This window comes from Diadema antillarum, unplaced genomic scaffold, assembly GCF_040938485.1.
Source record: "Diadema antillarum isolate AM-2024a unplaced genomic scaffold, OU_Dant_1.0 seq00000517_RagTag, whole genome shotgun sequence".
Lineage (NCBI taxonomy): Eukaryota > Metazoa > Echinodermata > Echinoidea > Diadematoida > Diadematidae > Diadema > Diadema antillarum.
In genome coordinates, this window is record NW_027271470.1 from 815 (window position 1) to 24,817 (window position 24,003).

Below are 24,003 nucleotides of genomic sequence, written 5' to 3' on the forward strand. Positions count from 1 at the left end.
CACACTTCAAGATCTCTGTCTATTTCTTTTTAGTGCGACATGTACAGTACTTCCAGGGTAAAAAATTGAGGGGGGGGGGGGGGAGTGATGACACCTTATGTAGGCCCTATTCCTTTTAATGCTGCACAAAAAGTGGGGGGCTGAATGACCAGGCAAATTAAAACGTAGCCCTGGCTGAGTTAATGAATGTTTGTATGTTGTTTTCATGTGTTTTATTGTGTGATTATTAATACCAACAGATACTGAGATTGACTGGAAGGCGTACATGCAAGAAGTAGAGGGTGTGGTAAATGGCACCTACAACTACATGCAACTTAAGGGAGACACTGGTCCTCTCGTGTAAGTAGACCCCGGCATCCTGCTGGATACTAGTTAATGAAGGACACCTCTTCCCACCTTTCTACATATTGTACCATCTAAATCTTTATGTATGTGATTAAACTGTAGAGTTCACAGAATAGCCCATAGTATATTATACAGTCACAAACTTTTACATTGGCACACGTTTCATACCGAGATCTCGGTGTCGATATCATTCAAGTATTTTCACTTCTTATGATCAGTTATATTTTGCTGTAACTAGCCATAGGTAAGGTGGCATTGATAGATCAGTGTTATGATAAACCAGGTGAAAATAAATTAACCTTTTCTGTACCACTAACGTAGGTAGCAGTGGTTCCACTGAGATACAGCCATTTTAAAGCTATCAGAAATCAAAATAAATCAAAAAATGAATGATTATGAAAATAGATAAAGCAATTCACAGTGAAATAAACTAAATCAAGCTGAATTATATGTAGCTCTTGCATCATTTATGCTGAGTAATCTTTTCTTCTGTTTTCCTTACTCCATCATGCCCCACTTTAGGTACCCAGCAGGATTTGTGTACATCTTCATGGCTCTGTACTATGCCACTGACAGAGGTGTTAATATCAAGCTTGCCCAGTACATATTCATGGGCCTGTACTTGATGACCATACTTGTGGTGTTTCGAATCTACATCAGAACAAAGAAGGTTAGAGAGTTGCATCTGAAGTAGTACCGTTTCCTATTTTACATATGTATGTTAAGTGAGTGCAGCTGAGTGCAGTTTCACTTCATGTCCACATTGATCTTAACCAGTTGAAGACTAGTCCTAAGTGTACTCGGGCAGATCAATGGGGAAAATGCATGTTATATAGCAAAATCAGCTCGTCCTCAATGGGTTAAAGAGCAAAATCAACTAAAAAGATTGGTATGGGTTTCATTCACTTCAACTTGATGTAAGAATGTTATAGAATTTTTTATAACTTTTCCCCACAAATGCATATAAAGAGGTGATGGTATTTTTATTTCACAACCTACATGTATGTTAGTACTCTCGGGGGGGGGGGGGGGGGGAGTTTCTTATCCAATTAAATGCTCAGCTGGAGTGCATGTTTCTTTCTTCTCACATCCACCATACACTGATAATGCACCTACGGTATCTACGCTACATATACAATGTACAGCATGCATGGCATGTCATTGCAGACACAGAATACATGTAATGTGGCTCACTGGGGGTCTACACCATGGCGCATAAAGCGGAGTAGCAGATTATATGGAGACTGCTGTATAAAAATTTGTGTCTATTGGCAGTATTCTAAGCACTGCAGCCCGTTATCATGTACAAGTCACCATCACTAGATTCATACCACACTGCAGTAATTTCATACTGTGAAGGATACAATATGATTTTATTTTTCTTATTCATATCAAAAACAATTCAGTAAAGTACAGTGGTAAAGATCAATTTGTGACTTGTGAGCTAAAGTGCCTTTGTCTTTGTGACAATGATTTTGTGAAATTCCATTTCTTTCTTTGTTGACATGTCTGTTTAATGATCAATATCAAACTTAGTCATGGTGGGAAATGTGCTCATATATTTTCGAGAGAATAAGAAGAAACAAGTATTTATTTTTTCATGATTAGTGATACCTTACATTTTAAATAGACAAAATCTCACTGGTTAGGCTATTGTAGATGATATATTTAAGAAAGCAGTGGTACAGCTGTAGTCCTCTATCAGGTGCATGGTTTAGTCAAATTGCTGTTTCTTTACTGTGGTATTTGTTTTTTACATAAAGGTTGGATTAAGATCTGTCTAATGTGGTCACTATTCAGAAAGAAGCACCTGAATCCTTTGTATGAGCAAGTGTTGTCCACAGGGACTACGAATGGCTTTTGGTCCTTGTAAAGGGACTAGGCAGTGAGGATAATTGTGGATCTGACTTTTGAGAGTGGCCCAATGTGGCTTCTCGCAGGTCCAAATAATGGCATGAGATTTGGGAGCAGATTTCATTGGACGAGTGAATGAGTGTATCTTTGTTTCCTTGTCATACATTAATGTTAACATTGGGAGATGCTGAGATATGTTCACACAGCCAATGAAGAAGCCTTATTCAATCTTGAGTGTGTCATCAAATCAAGATTTCTTGTGTGCCCTGTAGCAGGTATAAAAGTGCATATGCATGACTGTAAATCCAGAAATTTTCACATGGATGAAATTTCCATTAATTTTCAATGAGCTAAGATTAATGAAAGTAAAAAGGTTTTGTCTTACAATGCATTGAATGCCAGTGTCATTTTGCAAGTTTCAAGCTGCAAATATTTAAGTTTTACAGTAATGTGCACTCTCTCCAAAATTCTGAAAGTGTGCATTCTGTTTGTTTGACAAGTGATCCCTTGCATTGTTTCTGTTTCAATTCAGATTCGACACCTACATGTATTCACAGTGATAGGCGTTGTTCCTCCAGGAAAGAATGACACTAACCTTTCGTTGATACAGAGATAGATACACAACAGGTGGTAGAAGCAAGTGCAAATTAATGTACCATACACACTTTGTACTGGTATGCTAGATCATATCCCAGGATAAACTAATTCTTTGCGCATCCCAAGATAAACTAATTCTTTTTACCTGTTTGTGTGGGAACCTCATATGCAGACTCCACCGTATGTGTTCTTCTTCATGTGCTGTGCTTCGTACCGAATCCATTCCATCTTCGTCCTCCGTCTCTTCAATGACCCCGTGGCTATGTACTTCCTCTATGTCGCTGTGGCTCTCTTTATGGACAGGCGCTGGACAGTTGGCTGCATGTTTTTCAGGTAGGATTTATGGAACTAGTCCGTGACATCAGAACAAGAATAACAGGCTCGCTTTTGGCTTAAATTTCTGTTGTACTCGCATAGAGAAGTGATTTTGAGTAGCCCATGTCCCATTTTTCTTCTCTCCCTTTTTGTTGTATGTGAGTCAATTTTGAGTGTGCTAAGTTGTTTATTCACATTCCATTAATGTAATTAATTATTTGATTAACATTAACCCATTGAGGACGAGTCCCAAATGTACTCAGCCGGGGTCTATGGGTTCAGTCCGTCCTCAACGTGTTAACTGCACACATACACAGATTGTTAGATAATTATTTAAAACTATGTCTATGCATGAAGTTGATGTACAACTCTACAATCATAAGGTCACCACAGGTATTTGTAGTGACAACATTAGTACACAAGTAAAATTTGTACTGGCCTTCTTTAGATTTCATTAAAGATCAGTAGGGCAAACCCCAAAAAGGATGAGATGTCATTATCATAACCTTGTTTTCATCACAGTATTATTCAAACAAAAGTTAAATTAAAGATTTGTGTTGCTTCTCAATATCAGTTACAGGTTTCAATGAAATAGGATTTTAGCAGTTACGTGTATTATGTTCATTTAGAATTTCGTCTGATATAGTTATTGCATTGTTTTAAAGAAATTAAAAAAAAAACATTAAACAAATGTTGGAAATGTCTCCAAAATACAACTGTAACTTTCATTCATAGTGGCTCACAAGACATGAGAAGAATTTTATTCCCTTTCAAAACTTATCTGGACATTTTGTAATCTAGTAAATGAATTGGAATGCTTCTTTTGTAACTCTGCACTACCATAGCCTTGCAGTGAGCATCAAGATGAACATTCTCCTGTTTGCCCCGGGTCTACTTCTACTTCTACTTACGGAATACGGCTTCTGGTTAACCATTCCAATGCTAGCAATCTGTGGCCTGATTCAGGTGAATTTAGTAGCATTTATTTCTTTAAATATTTAGAATACATAAAATGCAGTAGAAGTTGTAATGATATTTGAAAACGTTATCATTATCATCTTTGTGATGAAAATGATGATGGCAGTGAATAACTTTTTTATTTTCAAACATCCTCCAAACTGTTTTAAACATGTTTTCTGTCAAATGCTTCGTGCAACTCACCTTTGTATTTATATCAATGGGCCCGAATACCTAGTATCTTTAATTATTTTCCTACTTTTTTTTAGATTTCCTTGTCTTGCTCTGTTTATCATACTCTGTTCAATTTTCTCTATTTTTACATGTGATTCGTGTCTTGATTTATAAAGTTCTATAATATATTTTCCTTTGTTTTATTTATTACAGTCTTTCACACAATGATGCCGCTTTATGCTTTGTAACATTCCTGATTTTCTTACTCTCCTATTTTTGTCATTATATCTAATTTCGTACAACCATCTCCATTATGATTTTTATATTTTGAGGCACATTGTATCATTTTTGAACAGTGTTCATTGAGCTAATCAATTCATTTTGATTATGTTTTGGTGGTTTTTTTTTCTCTCATTTTCTTTATGACAGCTGTTGTACTTGTTAAGAGTGAAAGTAATTGCACAAATAAGTTTAGAGTTTGAGGCACCCTTTCCTGGGCACTATTTCATTAAAGTTTTCAGTTTCTGACAATCACCGTGGCAACAGTCAAGACACCAGAGCATCTAAGCCAATCAAAATCAAAGGGCGGTGAGTTGGCTCAGTCGGAAGCACGTCTGCCTCTGACCCAAGCGATGCGGGTTCGATCCAGAGTCTGGAATGAGCAATGTTGTGTGTAATCATACCATCCCCTCTAGCAAGAGGCAAAACAATCTACAATGTATCCCTCGGATAGGACATACATAAAATGGAGGTCCCGTGTGAGAGAATCACAACTCATGCACGTAAAAGATCCACTTCATTCATTCATCTCAAAGAGCAGGGTGTTTAACCTGGTGAAGTGGTCCAGCCTCACATCCAACAGGACCCCATGGAAGACCAGCTTAGCAAAACTGAATATGGGCTATCCGGCCATCTTCCCAGATAATGGAAAAAAATGAACAAACAAAACCAATTATTTCTATACTGAAGTTGTCAGAGACTGACAACTTTCATGAAACAGTGACCTGGTGTTCTTCTCTTATTGTTAAAATGAGATTTAAGGGCCAAGTTGACATAATATAATGATTCCCTGATATCATCCATAGCTCGGTCTTGCCTGGCCCTTTCTGCTGGAGAACCCAGAGGGCTACCTCCTCCGTTCCTTCGAGCTCAGCCGACAGTTCTTCTTCAAGTGGACAGTCAACTGGCGTTTCCTTCCCGAGGAGATCTTCCTCAATCGTCATTTCCAGCTGACCCTCCTAGCTCTACACATCATCGTCCTCTTCCTCTTTGTGGTACACCGCTGGAACAGGTAACAGCTGTCAAAGGGTTAAAGGGATGGTATAGTTTCGGTTGAGAGGGGGCTCAGGTTTTTAACACTTTTTTGTACGATCAATTTATGAGATAATGAAAAACCTTTTATGAAATTTGAAAGAACGTATGACTCTAAGAAGAATTCAAAGTTTATGTGATGAAAATTGGTTTGGAAATGGCTGAGGTTTATAAAACAGAGCAATTCTAATAAAAGGTGGGACCCACCTTTTTATGATTGTTTTGTTTTACTTTATTTTTGGATATCACAGCCATTTCAAAATCAATTTTCATCAATAAACTTTGAATTCTTGTTAGAATTGTATGCTTAAAGTGCTTTCTAAGTATCTCACAAAAAGTTAAAAGCTGAATCCTCATCTCAACCAATTATACCATCCCATGAAGATGATGACCCTCTTGTGTGACTACTCAAAATGAAATTCTTGGCAGGTGCACTGTACAGAACGCGCAAGTAGCCTTCAAGTTATGCTTTTCGCTACAATAGTTACAAAACAAGAAGCTTACAGAATTTTCACAAAATCTAGCAACATTCTTTACTTTTAATTGAGTTGTGTGTCATATCAATGCCATGCCTGTGTAGATTCTAAAAGTGAAACTTTAATTTTCCCCGACTTTACAGGAGGCAGATCTAGTCTTTGTACCCAAATTATGTCACATAATACTGAAACCCTTCTTTTACTGTAAAAGTGATTTCTTTTGCATACAGATACTTTTGCGGTTTCCATCGGTGCCGACTTTTTCGCGCGTGTTTAAATTCGCGTTCTGGAAAATCTGTGAATTCACAGTCGGCAAAAACTGTTTTATTTTGCACATGAACACCCAAACTATAATCCAATTATTCTTTTATTTATTAGATAAAAATTGAAATTTAATGCAGGCTTGCCTGAAATCCCATCTCTCAAGTACTTTATAACATGCTTGTACCTACATAACATGCTTGTACCTACATTACACGGTATTCGCAGTGTGTGTATTGACCATCAATACACTCAATGCACGGAATCTTTGTGTGTGCATGTGCGCAATAGTGTTGTAACAGGCAGTGAGTTCAAAACATTTCCTTCCGTGGTTAATTTCGCACTAATTTTCAAAACATTGCGCGTGAGGTTAAATTCGCGGTTCAACCTCGAAGCGCGAAAAGCGGAAAAATAAAACCACCGCGAAAGAAATCACTTTTACAGTACTTGTTTTTCTTTTATCCCTTATACATAAGTATCATTTACCATTTCCAGATTATAACAAAAATGTAGCTGTAGTGCTTCATAATAGCTCAGAAATGTTAGTTAGGATTAGAAATAACCAATGTAAAAGTCTGAACCTGTAAAATTGATGTTAAGTATTGTTAAATATACAAAATGTAAATGATAGTTATAATAAAAAATGTTTCTAGACTAACCTGTGCACAGTTATGGTTTATTGAAAAAAATAGTGATGTCTCCTTATATTTTAGGCTTTATTGCTAACTGGTGACATGGTGGACATTTTTGTGATACACTCACATACACATATGCATCGAATGTGATGTCTTGAATATTTTTCAAATCACTGCTCCCATGGTAAACAGCACCATTAATAGTGCTTGTACAGACATTTCATATAAATGTAGCAAGTGCAAAATGTCGCTGTCATATAGAATCTATCATAACATAATCTCTATATTCCTTATCTTTTCTCCAAAACCAACAGGAGGAATGGTGGCATATTTGCGCTACTCAAGACACCGTCCATTCCAGATAGAAGTGTTCTCACTCCCAATTATATCCTTTTGTTACCACTTGTTTTCACTTATTATCAGATCTACAATTTATGCCATAAGTCTTTTATAAAAGACTTGTGTTTTTTCTCTGCACATGTGTGAGCCCTTTCTCTAGTATTTGGAATCTGCGGAGTTCATTGTTTTGTTGGTCATGGGAGTAAATCCAGCATTAAGGTTATGAGATGGCTCAGTTGGCAACACATCTGTTTCCCAATCTAAAGGGCCTGGGTTCAATTCCCATGGAGTCTAGCTGGGCAGTATTGATTTTATATTCATGCCTTCCCCTCGGGAAATAAGCAATAACATTGCCTCCCTCAGATAAGACATTAACCTGTTACTGTGCGTCAACTCAAGTACAGGAAACTTGTTTACCAGCTTCTCAAAATATGAACAAGAGTCTCAGCATTCATGGCCTATTGAAAATTCATGTTTATTTGTGTTATGCTGACCAGAAATTGACATGGATTGAAAGATTAGAGTTTCTTATATGAATATGTTTCTTTTTGTGCTTTGTTGTTGCTGTCAAGTAAAGAGGGTCCAAACAAATTGTAGTATTAAAACTGTAATGCACAAATTGAATGTGCGGTTTCCAACAAAAGAACATTTTAGCAACAGAAGTGAAGTCATTATAGTTATCTCTTTTTTTTTGTCCATTTCCCATCTGTAGGCAAAAGTTTCTTTCAGGTAATGCATTGTTTTTGTTTGTTTGTTTGTTTATTTGTTTTTTAGTTTTTTAGTTTGCTGTGTTGCATTTTAATATTCATGGAACATACAATGTAGTACTGGTACACCAGGCTGTAAAGTACTGGTGCTTGGAGAAAGACAAGGCTGTGATATTTCCCTCTAACCATAACAAAATTTTTATGTTTTTGTTTTCTTGCTTACTGGAATAAAATGTAGCACAAAATTAGGGAGCAAAAGGAACATGTTAAATACCAGGTTAACCTGTCCCATATGACAACCTGGTTTCCTATGTATTAAGTCTACGGGAATTAAGAATTCAGTATGGAACAGGTCAATAGGGGTCAATGTGGACATGACATGATGCTGCACATTTTCTCTATTTTGTTACTTTTATTTCAGTGCTGGTTTTAGAAGCTAAGGCTGCGTTCACATAGAAGTATACGGTGTTCGGTATTCGGTATTTGCTATTCGCTATTCGCTATTCAGGCACCCAGTATGCCATCACCCGCACCGTCAACTCACCATCCCATGCAGTGAGGATTTCTTCCTCCTGCATCCCGGCAAATCTTATTAACAATTTCTTAACTGCATCAGGATGTCAGTCTACATGCTTATTTTTGCTGAAGGGCAAATCCAGACCAAAATTGCCATTATTTCATAGATGAGAGACGGTATACGCTGTAAGAAAATCGAACAAGCTCAATTCCCACTTTGCTATACTATTCGCAACTATTCGGTACTTTCGAATAGTGCCCTCTTATGTGAACTGGTGTGAGGAAATCCTATCGTTTGATTCAAGCTATTCGCGTGCCCTCGAAAACGAGCTCCGAATAGTATACTTCTATGTGAACGCAGCCTAAGAGGTCATCTGTTTATCATTCTTGTCATCTGCTTCCCAATTTTTGCCTTGACACCACAGTACATATTGTTGGCACATTATTTGCTTCCAACTTCATTGGTATGGTGTTCAGTCGTACACTTCATTATCAGTTCTACGTGTGGTATTTTCACACCCTGCCATACTTATTATGGAGCACGGATTATCCAGATGTCTTCAGGTAAGTGGCCAAGATAGACAGAGCGAATGAAAGAGAGGAAACGCCAAAAATATTTTTAAAGCAGACTGTGCATATTTTTGCAATTGAAAGTTTCTTTAATGCATTCACCATGGTTTGTCCTGTAGCAATATTGTTTAAATAAAGTGGATGAGGTAGATGAATTGGAATTGAAGGAGGCAGGCACGGGAATTCCAACAAGAGCAGCAACCTTTGAAATACGGTAGTTTCATTCACTGTCATCAACAATTGAATCTAGTCAAAGAAGTTTCACCAAAGAAAGGAAACTAGAAAGGCACTGTGAAAGTGCAGATCTCCTCCAAGCCAGCCACTAATTTCTACCCATTCACGCTCACAAATTGCAAATAAAAAAGCCTTCTATGCCATCATCTGTCAGCTGCCTGGTGCCTTGCCTAAGCAGAGCACGCACGTTAGTGTGCATATTGTCGCTGGGGAAACAAGACCTCGTATCTACAAAATGTCAAATGTTTTGGAGAGCAAAAAAACATGGCAGCCAAAGCACAGTATCCAATTGGATAGACATTCCTTTGACATGCTGTGGTGGCTTCATTTTGGGGTTTAGACATATAGGATTTGGACAGGAGATCACTTAACTGATTAACTGACCATTAATCCAAAAACAGTCATTTTCACCAAAATTGCAGATACAAGGTCTTGTCACCCCAGCAACGAATGTAATCCTCCCACATGCGCAGCTAGAACTCGCAGCCCAAGTTCATTGACCTCGTATGCCAAAACATCAAAAATCCATAAAAATTCCCAGATCACTACCAAAATTTCATAATTTGTTCCTTGTGTCATTATCAACTTTTCCTGCAAGTTTTATTCAAATCCATTCCAGAACTTTTAGATATGTTTTGCAAACAGACAAACCAACCCTGATGATCACATCGAACCTCCTCCTTCCTTGGCGGAGGAAAAGGGTCACCTAAAAGTGATATTTTGTCTGACACTACATGTGCAAATTGCCTTTAAAAGATAATGACGAACAGAATGAAAGACTTTGGTCGAAATCAAACTTTGGTATAAGAATATTGGAATTTTTGTCACAGAATGGCAACCACATCATTCTATGCAAATTAGCTGAAATGATGATGTCATCAATGGCAACCACATCATTCTATGCAAATTAGCTGAAATGAGGGTGTCATCAATGGCAACCACATCATTCTATGCAAATTAGCTGAAATGAGGGTGTCATCAATGGCAACCACATCATTCTATGCAAATTAGCAGAAATGAGGGTGTCATCAATGGCAACCACATCATTCTGTGCAAATTAGCTGAAATGAGGGTGTCATCAATGGCAACCAAATCATTCTATGCAAATTAGCTGAAATGAGGGTGTCATCAATGGCAACCACATCATTCTATGCAAATTAGCTGTAATGAGGGTGTCATCAATGGCAACCACATCATTCTAAGCAAATTAACTGAAATGAGGGTGTCATCAATGGCAACCACATCATTCTATGCAAATTAGCTGAAATGAGGGTGTCATTATAGGCAACCACACCATTCTATGCAAATTAGCTGAAATGAGGGTGTCATTATAGGCAACCACACAATTCTATGCAAATTAGCTGAAATGAGGGTGTCTTTAATGGCAACCACATCATTCTATGCAAATTAGCTGAAGTGAGGGTGTCATCAATGGCAACCACATCATTCTATGCAAATTAGCTGAAATGATGATGTCATCAACTCAGAATTAAGTTATCCATAAGATAATGCACAATAGTTTACCAAACTGATTTTTATGAGGTCTTTATCATTCCATTCCAGAGATTTTCCTCCATTAATTGAAGCCAAGTTGAACATGATGTAGAAGAGCAATTCAAGAATGCTTGAATAGCTGTACATGTATATCGCTCAGTTCGCTACTACGGTGAATAGTTTGATGTAAGATGTTTTGTACATGTGCTGGTTAGCCTCACCTCAAGTCCTATCTGCCCTTTAGACTCCTCTGTTTTCTATTCCCATTACATTTGAGGAATCTAAACACATGGGGATTATGGTGATATGCACTGTACGAGGAGTATGCCATTGGTCAATTCCACGGAAAGGTTGCATTTTATGAAAATCAAACTATTGAGTATAGATGATTAATGAAGCTTAATTAGATGATCTGGTATTGTTTACTCAAAGCAGCCTTTCACAACGGATATTTTGATACCTCATTTGTGAACATCTGTGAACAAGGAGTGGAGTTATGTCCGACTCCAAAAAACCTTCATTTTTCATGAAAATTGCCAATTTTTGCAGAATTTATGTATCATTTCTGATACACTATTATGACCACAATACAGCTTGTGTAATTCTCAGATGGCTTATTTTCTGAATGTTCTTTGGTCATAGAGTGGTTTTATGATGTGCTAGAACTTGTTCCGGCATCAGTAAATATTATTCTCTCAATCTCAAAATGTGGTAGTTGATAGCGTCCCATAAGTCACATTTTTGTGTCCCATCAGTCACACTGGTTTTCCCTATCCTGCTACTGTACCAATGAGTAGATGTTCATACCACTTGGCTCAGGGTAAGCACCAACCCTTTGCTACATTCAGGAAAGAAAATATCTTTCCAGAGACTCTGTGTGTAAGAATATTTCAGAACTTACTTTCCCATGTGAAAAACGGTGGTCCTCAAATGTCCCATAAGTCACGACAGCAATTTTTCGTTGCTGTACGTAATGCAATGATACTTTTCAAACTAAGTATGGTGTTTTCATAAACTGTGATATGATGGCTCTAACCATGAACTGAGAAAAATGCATTTGATGCGACTATTTTCTCAAAATACTGGTTTGAAATTGCCGAAAATTGTCACTTTATCCCATAAGTCACAATGGAATTGACCCGTTACTTATATGACTTGTCTGTATTACTGTTATTATTATCATTATTAAAGGGGATGGCTAGTAACTGTTCAGTAGGAATCAGTGGGAATGTTGGAGGATGATTGTTCCAGTCCTTGTGGGATTCATTTAAGAGTACATTATATATCTATTGTTGTGTGAAAATTATTTGCTTCAGAATGGTCTCATATTCAAGTAATGTGCAGTTTAATGTTTCCAGGTTAGCATGCCTGTACAGTGACGGGGCCTTAAACTGCACATTACTTGAATACGAGGCCATTCTGAAGCAAATAATTTTCACACAAGAATAGATATAGATGTGACCGTGCATCACAAAACGAACAAAAAATTGCACCCCTTGATTTTATGTTAGGACTCAAAAAAGGTGAAAAGGGTCAACCAAGTCAATCTTGAGTTTTCATATTTTCTGAAAGAACTGTCCTTTTTCTACATTATTCTTTAGTTTGGGGTCATAACATGAATGGGAAAATGTGTTTTCAGCAGTTTTTCTAGAATCCATTTTTGAGGGAGAATAAGAATGATCAGGTGTGTCTTAGAGTCCCCTTTTCATTTCTTGAAATCCTTTTACACACTCTTCACTTTCAAGTCTAATAACTTTTGAAAGGATATATCTACTGCTTCGAAAGTTGGCATTAATGATGGACAGAATGTGTTAATAGAACATGTTCAATTTCAGCTTAATGTGATAATCCCTTCAATTGTTGTTACTCCAGTGGTTTACATCCTTTGTTTTGTCCCTTTCATTGCACAGCTAGCGCGGCTTGGTAAAAGATTAAGCACTTGAATAGACCCTGTACTTCAGAGCCTCTTTTCTCTGTTCACACTTTTTCAGAGTGTGTGCTTTCTTTCTAGTATTTAGATAGGTTAGGGGAGTCCATTTGAATTGAGTTATACATCATTTTAAAGCTTAGCATCTGCTCTTTAAGAATCTGCCCTCAACTAAAAATTCATGTCTGGCAACTTTTTGTTTGTTTTGTGATGCAGGGCCACATACATGTATAATGTACTGTTACTGTAAAAGTGGATATTTTCGCAAGATTAATTTTTTGCGCCTGGCGGGGTCAGAAGAGTTTCACATGTTTTTAATTCCAGGGAATCGAGACATCACGCACAGGAACATATCGCAAGCAAAAATATTTGTGTGCTTCTGTTTTCGCACGAGTTTCTGGTTGCGCGAAATGCGCGAAAATTTCAACACCGTGAAAATTTCCACTTTTCTAGTAAATGAATCCCACAAGGATTTGAACAATCATCCCCCAGCATTCCCACTGATTCCCACTGATCAGTTACTAGCCATCCCCTTTAACGTTTAGCATCATTATCATTGTTATCATCAACATTATCAGAGGTGTTAATACTCCTGGCTCACAATCAACAGGTTGCTGATCCTGGGGGTGATTGAGATGTGCTGGAACACCTATCCCTCCACCTCCCTGAGCTCTGGGGCTCTCCATGCCTGCCACCTGCTCATTCTCCTAGGCCTCTGGCTCAACAAGGAGGATTTGAGGCGGGTGGCCGTCCGCCAGACCACGTCGGGCACCACCAAGGACGAGTAGCCACTGTCGAAGGTCATCTTAATTTCAACTGGATCAAAGCTCAGAGGACGTTTTATTGTATTTTTCTTCTTTTTTTTCTTTGAGAAATTTTGCATCTCAAGATACATGCTACATGACTATCAGTAGCCATGTTGTACAATTTTGATATTTCAGGGTACAGTTTTTTGCCTGCATTGTTGTGCAATGTCTGATTAGCAGTCATGACCAAATGACCGATTTCTAAAAGTCTTCAATTTGTAAAGTTTCTGTTTAGGATATCTGAAACCTGTGTATTTTTATTGTGACGTTATCTGTCAGTCCTCGGCCACAGTGCAGGTGATGACCTTGTTTTCCGCTTCAAAGTGAGCGAAGAATGCTACAGTTAGAAATCATTTGCTCATAACAATTTATTAAGTGCATTATTCTTTTTCATTTTGACAATTGGTGTAGAAAAACTTGGGTTTTTTTTTTGTATCCTAGGACTGAGCTAGCCATATATAATGCCAATTGAAAGTCAGAAATTTGTTCAATGTTGCATAATCTACATAATGATGCCAGTTAATGTACATCTAAAGTGCCTGTCAGTTAAATATTGAAAGGATTTGCAGGTAAAATACATTGAAAAAAAATGAAAAGCTGGGAAAAAAGTACTATTACCTTAATAAATGAATATATTTAAAATGAAAAGTTGTAATCAAGGACTTCACATTCAAATGTGAACTCATTTTAATTTGTAGACTGATCATTATTTCTTTATTCTAAACTTCAATACTTTAATATTTTTGACCCCCCCCCCAAAAAAAAAAAAAAAAAAAATGTGTATGTTTGTATTGCAGTCTTACCAATATTGCCAACAAATTGCCTGAAGTTAATATGATGTAATACAGAAGCCTACTTGATGTACTCTCACACAAGCTGCTGTTATAGACATGCAGGATTTAACCCGTTCCTTCCGCAAATTTCTGAGTACCTTTAATGTCCCCAAATGAGATTCTTATTGCCAGTCGACAGAGGCAGACAGGTTGGTAATCCAGCTGTGTGAAGGCAGTCAAGCGGTACATTGTATCCCCCTTTCCATGGTCAACTACATGTGCCAGTGAACAATGGAAATATCGATCGAGTGTGAGGTATAAATAGAGCGTGCTCTGATGAGCTCACAGAATCTTTTGTTCTTCACAAAATCAGGTACCTGAATGGGGTGACTGGGGTCAGCGAACACAGATATCTACTGTAACAGCCTTCATCGCTATTTACATGATCGTATGAGTTTACAGCAGAACAAGCCAAAACTAAATTAGGAGAAAGGTACATAATGCTATGAAATACGCATTTTTGAAACAGAAGGAGAACAAAATGCTGATAGAATAAATTCTAATCTTTCTATCATATTCACTGTTCTCGGCATTTAACACAAAGAAACATGAATTTAGCCCACTAAAGCAGGCACTCTCGTCTTCCTTTTGGGAACGTGGTACAGGTTCCTGTATATCAGTTGCTCCCAAGGGAACCTGGTATACCAGGTTCCCATAAGGAACGGGTTAAGTTTCCCCAGAAAGGGTTCTGTAGAGAGATCCTATCCAGTGAATAATGTTCACACTTTTGTGTTTTTACAGTGACTCAAGGTATGGCTGTGCTAATATTCTTTCCCAGTCTATTTCTCGGTGTTTAAATAGCATATCTAAGATGATTTTAATTAACCCATTATTCAATGAGCATGTACAGTAAAGCAGCCCAAGCAGTCACAACATGACTTTTGTTGACTTTGCTCGCTATATTAATAGTGAAAATTGGAAATTGCCACTTTCAAGTAGAAAGTCCAAATGTTCATTTAAAAAAAAGTAATAGTAAAGATCAATTGACAATGACAAGTTACATGTATCAGCACAAAATTGCATGGATTTTTTTTATCATTATAGTTTAATATTCATGCTTCTCATATGGAAAACTATACATGTAATCATCTTAAAATTATTGTTAACTAATTAAAGTTGAGGGATCCTTTCAAGTACAATGTACCTAGTGTAATTCAGATAATACAAATATAATTAAATCTTCAGTTTCAGTGAACATCCAAAATTTGGAATACAATAGCTTGAAGTGGTATGTCCCTTCTTTTTTCTTCTTCTTCTTCTTCTTCGTTTTATTAACAACTTCTGTGTGGGTCATTCCAATCTACAGTATTAATAAGGTGGGACAAGACCATTCTACAATGTATATGCCAGCTCTGAGGAAACCAAGGCCATGTACAGACAAAAACTACGCCAAGGTTACTTTGCTCAGTCCTCATAGTGTGGTCATAATTAAGATAAATTGCCAAACATGTTTTTTTAGCTCACCTGAGCCAAAGGCTCAAGTTGGAAGGTTGGAAGGGTCCAAATGGGGGCCTGAATTGTACATTTTCATCTTCTTCCTGAAAACCTCATGATGGATTTTTGTCAAACTTGGCAGGTAGCATCCCTAGGGGGTCAGGATCTCAATTTATCAAAATGGGCACCATGCCCCACCCAGAGGGCCCCAGGGGGCCCCAATCCCCCCAAATTAAGGAATCTTAATTGGGCCCTTATTGTACATTTTCATCTTCTACTTGAGAATGCCTGGTCAAATTTTGGTAGAGCTGTGAATAATTTAGATTAGTGACTGCTTGAAAGGTGAACTTGCGATACTCAGGTGAGCGCTAGACCCGCGGGTCTCTTCTTTTTCTTAACTCTAGCATATGAAACAGCACATATCATCTCAAAATGTTAATGTGAATTTGATATTACTTTTATATGTATGCAAACTTTGGGATCATGCATCTTTTTAAAGCAAAGTGAGGAACACCCAGAACAGTTGTGCACTTTGAGAGCTGTTTGGCAAAGACAAGTCCATAGAACTGTATACACCATCAGAAGTCACCGGCACAGAAAGGTGTAACTCAGTGTGGAGCACTAGCACTGTACCAACCATGGGTTCAATTCAGGGACTGTACCAATAGTCCATGGGCCAGGCCAGATATTGGTACCATCTGAGGTGGCAAAACCTTTTTGATGTCATTTTGTTTGTCGGGCATAGATATGCTTATCAAGCTATGATAGCATTTCCAAATGAGTAGCTTAGTCATAGTAAATGAATTTTTAACCAATTTGGTCTCGTTGTTATATCCCTATACTTCTGAATCGAAACTAACCGCCATACAGAGAAGAGCACTGTCTTCTGTATGTTCCACAGAGCTGTAAAATGCAGCTCTATGGTATGTTCACAGGTGTCCTGTTGTAAACGCGGTGCGCTTAGTCTTTATTCAAGGCAGCGAAGGGAATACCGAAAGGTTATGATGTCCACAGCGCTTAGTCTTTATTCTAGACGGCAAAGGGAATATCCAAAGCGTATGATACAGTGTATATCCTTTTATCTGAAAACAACAACAACAACAAAAGCAATTCCTAGTGAATTTTACCGTATTTTTCAATCATTTATCATTTTCCGGTGAAAACGCTACGGTGAAAACGCTGATACCACGCCAATGTCGCTTTATTTCCCTCCAACAATATAAGATAATGCAAAAACAATGTACCGGTACACTACGATACATTATAATGAATGATATTGTAAATGAACAGAGTGATTTTTGTTTAAAACTGATGTATTTGTTGATAGGGTAGTATAAAAACAGTACAGACAATCCCTTTTATGAGGAACTTTAGATATGATAACTGTACATTGGTCTAGATAAAGAACTAAGCGCACCGCTTGACAGCTGTGGACATCATAACCCTTTGGATATTCCCTTCGCTGCCTTGAATAAAGACTAAGCGCACCGCGTTTACAACAGAACACCTGTGGACATACAGAAGGCAGTGCTCTTCTTTGTATAGCGGTTTAGTTTCGATTCAGAAGTACAGGGATATAAATAAGAGACCAAATTGGTTAAAAATTCATTTATTATGACTAAGCTACTCATTTGGAAATGCTATCATAGCTTGATAAGCATATCTATGCCCGACAAACAAAATGACACAAAAAAGGTTGTGCCACCTCAGATGGTACCAACAACCCATTTTTCTGGTCTTGGCCCATGGACTACAAGTTTAAAGGGATAGTTGAGAATTTGGCTTTTAAGTTTTTGCAAGATACCAAGAAAACACTTATGAAATAGTACAGAGCAAACCATTTTAAGAGGAATTCAAAGTTTATTTGATGAAAATCGTGTTTGGAATGACTGAAACATCCAAAAACAAAGTAACACAAAGCCATCGTAATAAAGTGTGGGTCCCACACTTTATTAGAATCGCTCTGTTTTGGATATCTCAGCCATTTCAAAACCAACTTTCGTCAAATAAACGTTGAATTCCTCATGGAATTACATGCTCTTTCATATATCATAAGAGGTTTCTCATTATCTCACCAAAAAATGTTAAAATCCTGAAATTAGGTCTCAACCAAAACTATACGATCCCTTTAAACCTTTGTGTGCTAGTTGATTGCCAATTGGCACAGAAAATGCCATAGTGCTGTGTACATTGCCCAAGTGTGTGGCACAGTGAGGGTTAAGTGCCAAAGGACCAGAGATTATGGATTATTTTGTTAATTGTGCAAGAGTTTGCATGATTTCACAAGACCTGGCAGTCTCGAGAATCGATGAACTTACAGAATATTGCCATCTAAAAAAAATTATCATTTTTGTCATAATCATGTGCATGCTTGTGCACCTGTGTTTGTGTTGGCATAATTGATCGTTATTCTGTCAACCAGGGAAAAAGTGAAGAGAAAAGTATAATGACCTGTTTATATTCCTCAGAACAAAAAGAGACGATAGCAGAAATGGAATGCATTCTTATCTTGTTAATAACCATGACATCAATTCAAATGCAATGCGTCTTGTTTGACTATGTGAGTGTAAGATAATACACTGTACTATGTAATCTTGGCAATACACTTCCATTACGAAATTGAAAATGCCAAAGACGACTTGTTTTTCTGTCTTAGATTTGGGATTTGTCGAGATTGATATTTTGCAGAGATGGTTGAGGTGATATCATTGTGTAATCCTGTTGTGTGCTACAATGTATGGAGTGCACCGCTTGATATGGAACATTTATTAAAGGACAAGTTCACCTTCATAAACATAAGGATTGAGAGAATGCAGCAATATTAGTAGAACACATCAGTGAAAGTTTGAGGAAAATTGGACAATCGATGCAAAAGTTATGAATTTTTCAAATTTTTGTGTTGGAACCGCTGTATGAGGAGACTACTATAGCTTATGAGTCATATGCGTACAACAGTATAAAGAAAATGTAAAGAAAATTTAACATATTTTCACTTTTTTCGCATAACAAAAGAGCACTTGACTTGCCTCTTTCTAAGGGCAGGGGGAATAATATTACCCATAACATATGTCGGTGACGAGTCAAGGGAATGTGTACTTTTTTCAAAAGATGAAATTTTGTGAAAATCTCTTTATATTTTCGTTATATTGTTGTACGCATGTGACATCTAAGTTATTCATACACTGCCGTAGTCTTCTCATCCAGCGGTTACTGCACAAAAACTTCAAAAATTCATAACTTTTGAACGGATTGTCCGATTTTCCTCAAACTTTCAATGATGTGTTCTACTAATATTGCTACATTCTCTCAATCCTTATGTTTATGAAGGTGGACTTGTCCTAGACAAGTCCACCTTCATTCTGTATGTCCCCAAAATAATTACAACAGGACCCTCCACAATGATAAAGTGCTTTAGAAATAGTTAATCAATTCAAACACAATTTCAGGGTACAAAACTATAACTCACTGCCCACATCTTGCAGAAAACCCCATTCGATTCGCTTCTGTGGTCAAAGAAAAATTATGAATTTTGTAGAGCATGTCAGGAATCTCTTCCCTCCAAGTTATATATTGTGTTCACACACAAGAGCATCCAAGTGCTAAACTTGGAAGAATCAGACTCGTGACATGCTTTACAACAATCCTCATTTCTTTGTGACCGCTTAACCAAATTGAATGGCATTTTCTCCAGAATAGAGCTAAGATGTTATATTTTGAAGACCCTGAAGTAGCTTTTACACATTATTGGGTGTTATCAATGCAAAAATCTGATTGTAATTTTTTGGGGACATACTTTAGACATGTGGAGTTTAGTAAATGCAACAATATTAGTAGAACACATCAGTAAAAGTTTAGGGAAAATCGGACGATCAATGCAAAAGTTATGAATTTTTAAAAGTAACTGCGCAATTACTGCTGGATGAAAAGACGATTACAGTGTAGGATGTCACATGTGTAGAACGATATCCAAAGGAAAATATAAAGAGATTTCTGGAAATTTCATTTTTTGAAAAAAAGTACCCATTTCCTCAACTAGTCACTGACTTACATTTCATTGTATGTTGAGGGTAATATTTTCCCCCTACCTTCTGAAAGAGGCATGTCAGGTATTCTTTCACTATGCAATAAAAGTGAAAATATGATGAAATTTATATTTTCTTTATATCTTTGTACACATGTGGCATCACCAGCCAAATGGCTTTCCTGTAGGCCTACATTATATTTACACCTAATAACTCTTTATTTGCCATGGTGGAAACCCCGTGTGTGCCACGCCGTCGACCGAGTGGGACGTGCGAACATGGCACATAAAGAGTTCAAAGTAATTATGCAGAGCTGTAGTGTGAATCCCATGCGATGTGAATCCCATGCGGTGTGAATGCTGTGCATGCAAAAGCGTACAAGACAGTGTACGAATCTACATGTATTTGGCAATACAGATGACATGGCATCAGTGTTAAGAATCCTCTACAGTGGACTCCTGTTACAACAAAGTCCTTGGGACCGGCAGTTTTCTTTCGTCATATCAAAATTTTGTTATACCCAAACAAATAAACAATAAAAATACATATGTAGAGTGGATAACATTGCAGCCCTGATTTTTACTTTGCTGTAACCGGAATTTCTTTATAACGGTGTTCGTTAATTTATCACCGACATTTCTTGTGGCTATCAGAAATGTAGAGATGGAACATATCTGATAGTTTCACTGAATTTCAAAGCCAATTATGGAAGAAAAGTAGATGATTTTGTCTAAAAAATATGTAAATTGTTTGTTTTCACTCTAGTCGCTGCTACATACCTGGATGTCCAACCATGAGAATTCTCTGCATCCATGTCTCTTCCTAGAGAAATACAGTTTAGCTCATAACGACAGCTAAAACAAACAAATGATACACGTACATAGACGGCTTCTTCACTGCATGATACTGCATTTTATTTACACTTCAAATAAAAATTCTCATTTACAAGTGCCATACTAAGTAGGGAGAACAAAATGCTTCATTTCATCTCTAACACTCCAAAAAGAGTGTGCTAAACTTCAACTCGGTAAATTATCTCAAAAATGCAAGATGTAGGTTGTACTTGTTTGCAGAATCACAGCTAGCTGAAACTTGTACATTTTTGGCCCTTTCTGGAGAAAAGAAAAGTGGAAGCTATTTCATTTGTATACTTTATATGTTTGGGTTTTTTTTTCACAAAGTTGATAACACTACACTGTATGAATACTGTAAATGGCAGATTTATGCACTCTCAAAACAAGTTGAATTTTGCTGGCTGATCAAAAATGCTCCATATAATAATGGATTTGAAGGAACACTCAAGTGTTTTGAAAACACTATGCTGTCACAAATGAGATATCAATTAAAATAAAGAGTTTAACTGTGCTTCAGAAAAAGTTTATTTTAATACTATGGTCAAACAAGGAGCATGGCAATTCTGGCCATTCACAGATTTCCACACAAAAGGCATCAATCATCTTCTATAAAGCAATTCTGAATGCTAATGCTTATACATGTACCTTGCTTTGTGTGTATCTAAAAATGGTGCAGAATATGTTATACCTTCATGTTAACATATTTCATGCCACACTCACTATGAGACCTGGCTGTACAAGAAAGCTTTGCTGCAGTGTGCTCTGCTAATGCCACAATGCTTTGAAAGCACCAATAAAAATGTCTAAAGTAAGTGGGGAAAGAAGTGCAATTGATATCTCCTAAACGCAGACTTTTGGACGAGTGACAATGGAACGATTTCTCTGTTTTGCCATAGACAAACTGAAATCAAACATGGTGGGTATCCATACACTATCCTAGCCAAGGAACATTCACTTCCTTCAGGAATATCCATAATAGAAGGTATTACATACACTGTACATCACAAGGATGATACTGAGGTTGTTTGAAGGAAGAAAAAATGGAAATCCTAATTTTCAGATGATTTTACCACATAATACAAAAATGTGTAACAACTTGAAAAGAAAAAAGGAGGTGCATTTAATAGGCTAGTAAAGTCTGAGCTGTACGTCATACCAGTAGCTAGAAATTTTTACTTTGTAGGAAACTAAATCAACAGTTCTGTACTCTCCTAAAAAATACAAACTGCCGTAATTCAGAATTTTGGAAACGTCCCCAACTATGATGTCATCACAGATGATTCTAGCACAAAAAAAAACCCCGAAAAATTTGATGATAAAATAGTGAGTCTTTGAAGGTAAAGGAAATAAACTATTTGCCAGGATGTACAATTTGTAACTGAGAGGAAGTAAAATTCATCTTTATATGAGCTATTTCAGTTTATTTATGTAGCAGCATGACTTCCATATAATAGTTTATGAGATACAACAGTCTTCTTCAGATATCTGATAATACTGATTGCAAACAACACAAATCCCAGTTGGGACAAAATATCCAATTACTGAGTGTCTCAAAGCAAAAAATATAGCAATACATTTCATAAATTTATATCATGCTTTCTCTAATGAAATATGAACAGATTTCTTACATCACACCATTTACTTGAAAGTCAAAAACGGAAAGGTTCCAGGACTCTCATGTGACAATTGATCATTCTCAAGGATCTCTACCAACTTTCCAAGAACATGTATTTTAACCCTCCCAGTCATAACAAAGAAGAAACAGTATACACTAGGCCCCTTCACACACAACGAAAATCGAAATTACAATCGCGATCCAAATTTTAATTTTTTTTTTTTGACCGTTCATAAATAGGGAAAAATCACACTTCGCAGCAAGGAAAGAACGATCAGTGGCCAAATTGCGCATGCGCGAAACTTGCATGACCGAAGACTGACCCCGTGGTCCCAACAGAGTTTCGCACGCGCTATGAACGATGAGATTAAAAATACCAATTTCCAAATCTCGATCGCGCTCACACACACGACGCTTAGCAAAATAATCGTGATTTTTCTGAAAAATCACACTAATTGTGCGAGTTGGATCGCGATTAGGATCGCAAAAATTAGTGAGATCTTTCTGTCCACACAAGAAATTTCGAAATTTTGATTGCAATAAGAAAATCGATTTTTAAATCTCACTTTTTCCCTTGTGTGTGAACGGGCCTACTGAATGCTACTCTAAAGCCCAGTTTTAACAGAGCCTGTCGAACTAGAGTTGCCGCGGCAACATCCTGGTAGCATCCAGATAATTCTGTCTTACCCTTCCTGTTAACCTGTTGAGGATGGGCTGATTTTGCTGCAACACACATATTTCATAGAGGCTTGCCTGACTATACTCGGAACTCATCCTCAACAGGTTAAAAACAGTCCCTGCAAAATGTTGCTCAGACGTTGTCGCGGTAATTTGTGCCAAACTCTACCCTAGACAGCTAGGGTAATTACCATGACATTTATCCTGATATTACTCCCGACAACCCTTCTATTAGAATGCTCCCATGGCAACATTCCTTTGATACATTCAACACGCATGAGTAACAATCCAAACAGAATAGCACACTACTCACTAGTCTCATGCCTGGATTGTAACTACACCCCCTTCAAGCATGAACGGGTAGGTTGTTATGGACATCTACACAGAGAAGTTTTGCGGTGTGTGTCTACTAAAACAGTACCACTTGCTCTCTTTTGCAGTTTTATTGTCCAAGGCGAGGAACTCTATTCTCTAGACGTCGCTAAGGTCAGGGTAAGGTCTGCTAAAACAGGGCTTTAGAAAGGACTGCAGCAATGACCCAAGAATTCATACAATGATGAAAAGTAGACAAGATTCAACAAAACTTGGACAGGCTTACCATCATCAGTCAGTGACTGCAGATAAACTGAAAGATCTATTTTGTGTCACCAAGAAGTGCTGTCAATGTAAACTATAAGTGGACTTTTGACACTGTGTGCCTTTGATAACAATTAAGAAACTTTATATATTGCACAGGATTTTAATTACATGATGATGACTATCAAATATGAAAATGCCAATTTTTGCATCTAAACCTTTGGTGTGTCCCCTTTACCAATACCACTTACAAAATCAGAAAGCTAACATTACTCAATGCCAGTAACAAGCCAAAGGGTTTTTCTTTTTTTCTTTTTTTGTGTGCATTGTGGTAGAAAATTCACCACTGCTTACCCTTTATATGAAGCAGGTTTTGTGTGATCGAGCATCTAACACAGCACTGAGCCAAAAGCAACATACTGTATGTAACCATAAACTAGAGAGCTTTATACAATGTCAGAGGTCATTTCTGC

The 24,003-nt window shown here is 37.3% G+C and overlaps 1 protein-coding gene across 1 annotated transcript; it reads left to right on the plus strand.

The window, feature by feature from the left end:
* Window positions 1–239: 239 nt before the first annotated feature.
* On the plus strand, window positions 240–13,528 carry LOC139734247 (dol-P-Man:Man(5)GlcNAc(2)-PP-Dol alpha-1,3-mannosyltransferase-like; the record flags this gene model as incomplete). The annotated part of the gene is made up of 8 exons (XM_071645043.1): window positions 240–339; window positions 868–1,015; window positions 2,969–3,129; window positions 3,957–4,077; window positions 5,328–5,533; window positions 7,240–7,310; window positions 8,916–9,051; window positions 13,323–13,528. Coding segments are annotated over 8 exons (1,121 nt in total), but the record flags the coding sequence as incomplete, so codon positions are not given.
* Window positions 13,529–24,003: the final 10,475 nt, after the last annotated feature.